Source organism: Marmota marmota, unplaced genomic scaffold (assembly GCF_001458135.2).
Source record: "Marmota marmota marmota unplaced genomic scaffold, marMar, whole genome shotgun sequence".
Lineage (NCBI taxonomy): Eukaryota > Metazoa > Chordata > Mammalia > Rodentia > Sciuridae > Marmota > Marmota marmota.
Genome location: NW_026000026.1, coordinates 1515570 through 1523685, shown reverse-complemented (window position 1 = coordinate 1523685; position 8116 = coordinate 1515570). Strand labels below are relative to the sequence as shown.

At 61.2% G+C, this 8116-nt stretch overlaps 1 protein-coding gene across 1 annotated transcript in view; it reads right to left on the bottom strand.

Annotated features, from left to right (window-relative positions):
- Positions 1-241: 241 nt before the first annotated feature.
- The window catches only part of Gata5 (GATA binding protein 5), a 9512-nt gene continuing 1637 nt past the window's right edge, over positions 242-8116 (bottom strand). Inside the window, exons 2-6 of the mRNA XM_015502318.2 lie at positions 7362-7537; positions 2021-2146; positions 1678-1765; positions 1275-1399; positions 242-969 (exon numbers count right to left, since the gene is read on the bottom strand). Coding sequence (XP_015357804.1) covers positions 814-969; positions 1275-1399; positions 1678-1765; positions 2021-2146; positions 7362-7537 — 671 coding nt within the window. The 3' untranslated portion in view covers positions 242-813. The remainder of the gene's footprint in view (positions 970-1274; positions 1400-1677; positions 1766-2020; positions 2147-7361; positions 7538-8116) is intronic.

Genomic DNA, 8116 nt, shown 5'->3' with positions numbered 1-8116 from the left:
CTCCACTCCCTGTGGTCTGCCTGATGGTGGTATTCCACAGCTGGCCCCCAGTCCCCATGCAGAGTTGCTCCAGTCATGAGACCTTCCACAGGGGGCTGCCGAGACTGGACAGCATTTGAGACTGATGCTGCAGCTGACCAGGACCCAGGCCACCCCAGCTCTGACAATGCCTCTGTGCAGGTTCTAATGGGCCCTAGTACTCATGCTGCCCGTCAGAAATGGCTGCGACACATGGGACACATTGAGAATGAGGTCCTTTACTGCCCCCTCTGGAAAAACTGTCCAAATAAAGACACAAGCCTGAGACGGACGCAGGGTGGACGGCACCCTGGGGGGTGGTGTGCAGGTACAGTGCACGGCCTGCACACCCATCCCGGTGGGCCTGAGCCCTTGGGAGAGAAAGTGCTGTGTTTGCAGCTCCCTCCATCAAATGTGGGCAGTGGAGGGCAGGAGGCTGCAGGGCCCATGCCAGGCCCCATGCCAGGCTCCACGCCAGGCTCCAGGCTCCTGGGGCCTCAGGGTTTCACCTGGGGCCCTGGCTTCGTAGCAGGAGGTCAGGATTCATTCCAGCGGCTACCGCCTGTAAACGTGCTGCGGTGCGGAGAGGCCCGAGCAGGGCGTGGGCAGAGGGGCTCAAGCCCTCCTCAGCTTTCCTCTCGCTCTGGGCTGTCTGTGCCACCATGTTGAGTGGCTCCCAAGCCTCTAGACTCCAGGAGGAGGCCTCTCTGGTGGATGGGCCTGGCAATCTCTGCCAGCAGCAGGTGAGTCTGTGGGCGCTGTCCAGGAAGCCCCCGACGACACCTTGGCTGGGGCCTAGGCCAAGGCCAGTGCACACCAGGCCTCCTGGTGTAGGGCACCACTGAGGCCTGCCTGGGGGCCCAGGGATGTGGAGGAGAAGGCAAAGTCTTCAGGCTCAAACTTGAATTCCAAGTGGCCGGGGGTCAGGGGGCCATCCACCTGGCCAGGGGCCTGTAGGGAGGAGGGCTGTGGGAGAACCCAGGAGCAGCCTGGCCTTCCTGCATCAGGAGCCCCCACCATGGACAGCTTCCCTGAGGGGCCCTCGGCTCCCTGAACGGGGTTGGGAACCCTCCTGAGGTTCGCTCTCGGTAAGGCATGTGACATGCAGGGCTCTGTGCCCACGGACACTTCCTGATGACTGAGGCTGACCACATGCCCAGCTGAGCTCTGGGGGGAGGCCCTTGGGGGTTCTGGTGGAACTCTGAGAAGGGGTACGGACCAGTTCTGGGCACCCCTCCCCACTCTGTCCTCCATACCTGGGAGGTGACGTTGGGCTCGGCACCCATTGGGGACACCAGGCTTGGCTCTGGTTTCAAAGTGGCAGCCAAGATCTCCGTGTTGGGGACAGCAGTTGGGGAGGCTGTGGCATTCACTGCGGATCCTAGGTGGGGGAGGAGGAGCACTTACAGAAGGTGCCAGATCTGGCCAGGCTGCTTCTCCTGTCTGGGCCAGAGAGGTGCATCCTGCCCTGGCTTGGCCCCATTGCTGGGCTGGTCATCCACCCTGCGCCTCCTGGAGCCAGTCCTTGGGGAGTCCCTCCCTTGGGAAGATGGCGCTTGGACCAAACATACACACTGCTGGTAGGAGCCGGGCTCGGGGCTGGGCTGGGCTCCTTGGCATGGGGCCCTCCCCACGCACCTGGGCAGCCTCCCCACGCACCTGGGCAGCCCCTGGTCTTAGCAGTGTTCTTCGGCTTCCGTTTGCGAGTCTGGATACTTTCCTTTTTCATGGCCAGTGGCCGAGGCACCTGGTAGGGACAACAAGGGTGGGCACAGCCGCCTCCCTCGTCTAGGCCCACAGCCCCTTGCTCCTGGACGGCGGGCGCTGGCCAGTGTTCAAGCTCTGTTTGGCCACCTGCACCTTGGGCCTGTGTCTTTCCCCCACGCAGGGTGAGCAGGCAGTGCTGGACCCTGGTTCCAACCTCGGAGGGCCATTGGGGCCACCCTGCCTGGTTCCTCCCAGCTCCCCGGCAGAGGCCAGGCTGCCCGTCGGGCACACTCACCCCGTGCAGCTTCATGTAGAGGCCACAGGCGTTGCACACGGGCTCGCCCTCTGTGTTCCGCCGCCACAGCGTGGTGTTGGTGGTGTGGCAATTGGTGCAGCAGAGGCCAGCACGGCGGGACGAGGACTGGGGACAGAGAAGCTGATGTGAGCCTTGCCAGGGGCACCAGGACTCATGCCCTGGAAGGGTGTCAACTGGAGCAAGTGGAGGCCCCGTGGAGCCTCTGCTGTGCTTGTGGCTTGGGGGTCACTTCTGCAGGCCTGTCCCCTCAGATGCTGTGCCCTGCTGCTTCTCTCCTGCCTGACTCAGCTCCGTGTTTGCGTGGAGTCTTGTCCCTGGAGCCTGGGAGCCACAGGAGCACCTCTGCTTGATGCCCTTCCCAAACCCCACAGCAGAGCTTCCCAGCCGCCTGCCCCAGACCTTGTCCACTCCTGGCCCTGCTCTTGGATGATGCCCCTGACCATGTCCACCCCCTTCCCCCAGTTCAAACTGCTCCACTTGGTCTGGGTCCCTGGCCCTTCTCTCCAGGACTATGGGGATGCCTTGCAGGGTCCAGACTACAGAGTGGTGCCTTGGGGCACAGGGACAGAGTCCACCAGGACAAAGCCATGCCCCTCTGTATGCTCCTGCCCAGGACCAAGCCAGAGAACCATTAAGTGACAGAGCAAACTCGCCTGCGTCAGAGGAGCAGCACGGCGACCTCAGCGTCCCCTTCCCCACCCCTCACACCTCAGGAAGAGGGCAAGGGCCAAGCCAGCCGGCCTCACGGACCACCTCCTGTCCTGGAGGACAGCCTAGGAGTGGGGCAGGGGGTTGTCTAAAGCCCAAGCGCCAGCTTTCCCCAAATCCTCAGGTATGGAACTGCCCTCCCTCCCCATGGCACCCTGCTGCAAGCAGCTGCCAGGCCCTGAGAATTCTACCCCTGTGTTCTCTGGGCCTCTGTGTCCAGGCAGGCCTTGAGCCCAGTCTCCATGGTGGAAAGGTGAGGAGGGGGCAGGTCAGGAGACCAGCCTCAGGGCCACAGCTCATCTGGCTGGGGAGACTGAGGAAGAGCGTCCATTCCCAGGCCCGTGGCCTCCACGCCCTGGCTGCTGGGCTGATGCCCAGCCACTTGGGAGTCACCAATGGGGATGAGGCTTGTGGCTCATTTCCCTGGAGTGGAGGGAGCTGGTACCACCCTGGAAGGGAGGCAGGGCCCATGGTCCTGGGTGGTGGCAACTCCACGGCAGGAGCACTAGCCCCAGTCAGCTGGACCCCAGCCAGTCTCCAGGGGAAGCCTCCCTTGTACCACCTCTGGGGGTAGGAACTTGGACATTCCCTCTGCCCTTCCAGAGCCCACTGTCCAGACAGAGGCCCAGGATGCTGAGCACCCCATCCATGCATCCTGCCCTCCCCAGGGGGCAGCCCTGACCTTGGCACCTCCTGCAGGGCTGCAGCTCTGAGCAGAACCCAGGGTCCTAGCCACGGGACAGCGAGTGCTCTGTGCTGCTGGGTCCCCTGCTGCCCCCAGAGTGCAAGCACTCGAGCGTTTGTTGATCTGAAGTCCCCAGTAACTGGTGGTCCTGCTCCTTACCTGGCACCACCCCAGGTCCCACTGCAGCCCACTCTGCTGTCCCTTCAGACCAGGGGGCCATGGCCTGAGGCACTCTCCCCGTTGAACCAGCTGGCACACTGGGCACTAGACCCACTTGCCCCTTGCCACAGGCACAGGCGTACACAGGGCCCCCAGCTGCCAGGGATGCACCCTGGGGGTCCGGGAGCTGCCTCAGGTGTGGAAGGTGAGGAGACACAGTGGCCTGCTCAGACTGTGTGTGTGCAGCGGGGACATCTGAAGCCAGGTTTGAATATCTGGACAGTGACCATGACCATGTTTTTACTTTTATAAAAAATTAATAGGAAAAAAAAAAAAAGAATGACCTCAAAAAGAATTTTGAAGTGCTTCCTCATTCACCTTCTCCAGCTTCAGACTGCCTGTGCCCCGAGGGGAGGCTGAGGGTCCAGGAGGGGCGGGGGACTGGGTGCAGACTGCCTCCTTTCACTGCACACTTCGGGGACACACCCCCAGTGCTGCCCTTGTCCTGCTCTGGTGTCCCCACCGTCACCACACCTGCACCGAGGCCCTCAGCCTGCACCTGTCTCTCCTCACTGTCCAGACAGCCAGGCCTGGCCACGTGCAGGCACCCGCTGCCAGGCTTCTCTTGGCTGCAGTTTGGTTTTTTGGTCTGTTCTTTTCCAAAGAACTTGAGCTTCCAAGCCCGCTCACCATACCCAGGACGGCTGAGTGACAGGCTCTGTGTGCACCTGAGACTTCCAAACAAGTCAGTGTGGGCCGCAGGGCAGAGCGGGGCGGCCAGGCAAGACTCCGGACCCCCGCTTGCTCTGCAGGGGAACACTCTGGAAGGTGAACGTGCAGGCCACAGTGTCCTGCACTATAGAGCAGCCTCCTCTGAGGCCAGAGCCCCGGCTACCCAAGACAGAGAAGGGGACAGCCAGAATCAGAGCCTGGGGAGGGCCAGGGCCTGAGCAGCCCCTCTTAGAGAAGACACAATGGACACTGACCTGGGAAAAGTCAGCTCCCTTGCTGGCTGAGGGCAAACTGACTCAGGGACACGAGTCTCCAGGGGCTGAGCAGGAAGGAGCGGGCTTGGGAGTATCAGAGGTGGAGACCTGCCCAGGCCAGGTGTACCTGCCAACAAAGGACGCTCAGCCCACCTGACTGGCTCCTTCTTGGAGCTGGTGCTGGAGTTGGCCTTGGGCTGTGGATCTGCTGTCCTCTCTGACCCTGGCTGCTGGGCTCTGGCTTGTGTGGAGCTCAGAGGGCTCAGACCATGTCCATGCACATGGAGGCCAGACTCTGGTGGGGACGTGGGTGTGACAGGTGTGTACTGCAGATGAGGAGGCAGGTGGACTGGGGCCATTGTGACCGCTCCCCTTGCTTGTCCACCATGACAGAAGCCTAGGTTGGAGGCGCTAATGCACCCAGAAAAGCACACAAAGGACCACAGAGTTAGGGCTCCTGCCGGTGGGGATGGTGGCTGCTTTCCTGTCACTTTCCTGTAATCTTGATGATAGTTCTAAGGTGACTGTACTCCTTTAGAAGAGGTCATGGGGCTGGGTGGTGGCTCTGAGGTAGAGCGCTCGCCTAGCACGTGCGAGGCCCTGGGTTCAATCTTCAGCACCACATAAAAATTAATAAATAAAATAAAGGTATTGTGCCCAACTACAACCAAAACATAAATTAAAAAATAATAATAAAATAAAAGAGGATTGGGACAAATTTCTCCAGGGGGGCCTCACCTGGGACATCAGTTCTGGCCATACTCAAGGGGCTTGTGAGGTACAATTGGGGGGCTGTGGGGCAAATCTGGAGTGACCAGCCAGCCCATGGCCAGGAGCCACCTGGTCAGCTCTGGTAGCAGAGCCCTGAGTCCCTGGGTGTCCATGCTCTGCCCAGCTCTTCAGGATCAGCCAGTCGTGGTGCTCAACTCTGCACCATGGGCTGGGAACCCTAAAGCAGGTCAGGAGAGGTCCCCAGGGTCCTCCTGGGGGAGAGATGGGCAGTAGAGGGGGCCCCTGAAGGTCCTATTTGGCACACACTTCCTGGACATGTTCTATGCTCAGGTTGGGATAGGCCTGGAGTGACCATACTGTTCCTACCATCCAAGGCCCGTGGCCTTAGAGAAGGGGGCAGGCAGGTAACTAGAGACCTGCGGCCTCTCAGGAGGCATCTGCCAAGCTTATCACCCATTCTCCCAGGCCAGGAGACAGGCCTCACATCCCCAGGCCAGCCAAGGGTTGGGGTTGGGGTTGGGGTCCACGCCACCCACATCAACCGTCTGCTATGTACAACGTGAACAGGGCGGCTCCAGATTCATTCCCCACTTCTTGGGTTGGCTTTTTTTTTTGTCTTTGGGTTTTGGAACTGGGGATCAAACCCAGGGCTTCACGCATGCAAGGCAAGTGCCTTTCCACTGAGCCACATCCCAGCCCATTCTTCACTCCTTAGGTGTGTCCTGGTGCCCAGTTCAGGGCCTGGCATGTGGAAGGTGGGCACAGCCTGAGGAGCAGACTGGCCTGATACCCAGGGAAGACTGTGACCTGAGGGGCTGGGGTGCAGTCCCACCACAGGACCTGCTCCTACCTGCCACCTCCCCACCCTGTTCTCAGTTTCCCCGTCAGCAAAGCCCGTACGGGAGTTCAGACCAGACCAGCCACATTTGTGGGGAGGGGGAAGGACTCGCTGGAGAAAGGGCTTAGAGGACACTGTGGGGGCCTCTGAGGTGGCCCTCCCCAGCATCGAAGTGGAGACCTGAAGTTCCCAAGCCCTAGCCAGCTGAGAGGAAGAGAAGCAGGCTGCCCAGGGGCCACCACACCTCCTCTCCTGCCTCCCAGACCTCAAGTGGGCTGCCCCTGTGCGGGGCTCAGGTTCACACACAGCTGCCCACCCTGAAGGGCCAGTGCTGAATGGCACTGCAGGCCCGACAGGCCAGCACCAGTGGATGGCCCTGTGCGGGGCTCACACTGTTAGGCAGAAGGGCTTGGTGCCCCAGGGACACCCCTGCTCAGACCTGAGCCCTGCAGGGGCCATGTGCCTCATCAGCTTTGGATAACCTGAATGCCTTGTCAACACCCCAAACTCTCATTGTAAACGTGACCTTAAAAGGTTTGCCTGTGACATGCTGAAGAGTGAAGCCCCTCCACACCTCCACACCTCTGTCCAGCTTCTGGTGAGCCAGCCCTGCCATGGCTCTCACACCAACTCCCAACTCATCACACATCAGGGGAACAGAAGGGAAATGAGCTTTGCCCAGCAGGAACAGGCTGAGGCCGGGCTTCCGGGAGGCTCCCCAAAGGCACAGCCCCCCAGAACCTCCCATTTAGGGTTTCGATGTCCCCCACATAAGCACCTACTCTGCGGACACCTCCCCCAGCCCCATCCCTGGAAGGCCACCCTGAGCTTGGCTGGCCTGGCTGCAGGCTGAGGCCCCAGGGCCCACTGGGCCCACAGCACTCTGGTCTGCCCACTCAGGGCAGAGCTTGTCTTCAAAACTGGGTCCTTCCTGAATGGCGGCCCAGCGGGTAGCTCACATCTAGTGCCCATCCCAACAGGAGCTAAGCAGCCAGGCTGGGCAGACACTGGGCCCCGGGCTGCCAGCCAGTATCCCATTAGGAGTCCGGCTTGGTCCCTGCCTCTTCCTCCACTAGGGGTCCTTGAGGAGATGAGCTGGCCTCACCACGTCTGGGCTTCGGGGGTTGCCTGACTGCTGGGAGCATTTCGGGGGCGCCCAGCAGCCGACCCTGGCCCTTCTGGCCCTTCCCCCGCCGCGCAGCCCACACTCACCAGGCGCTTCTGGGGCCGAACAAGCGGCCGGTTGACACCGTTCATCTTGTGGTAGAGGCCGCAGGCGTTACACAGGTAGTGGCCCGTGCCGTCTCGGCGCCACAGCGGAGTGGAAAGGGCGCCGCAGTTGACGCACTCTCTGCCCTCGCCGGGGAACTCCTCCAAGAAGTCGGACGCTACGGGAAGAAGCGGCTGAGGGCTGTGGGCCGGCGCCTCTGCCCTGCCCCCAGCCCGAGGGCTTCTGCAGGACTCCTCCTCCCTTTGTCGTGCCTTAATTCTATTCTACTAAACCAATTATTTATATGCCTTGTCTCGTTTCATTTTTTAATTTTTAATCGTCACACGGTGAAATTCATTAGGGTGGTTTTTATAAGGCGGAAGTGTGAATAAACCAAACCTTAGGGCCGACACCTGGGGCGGGTCCCTCTTTGAACCAGGGTCCAGTGCCAGCGTCTGCATTTGTGACCTGCTTGGGAAGCAGGAGCTTCAACACCCGAAGGGGAGGCAGATGAAGGGGCATTAGCCGGGTGCAAGGGGCGTCGCTCCCAGGGGACCCGCTATCCCCTGGCCGCCTCTCTGCGAAGGGGGTCGACCCCAGGGGATGTGGGTTGAGAGGCTCAGCGAGATCGCGAGATCCTTCAGGGGCTCAGAGGGCCTGGAAACTTTGGTGTGGTCACAATCACTGTCCTCCCTTGGAAGGCCGGGCTGCGCGGCGGCGTCTCCGGCATGGGCGGGGGTGGAGGGCTCCCAGGTCC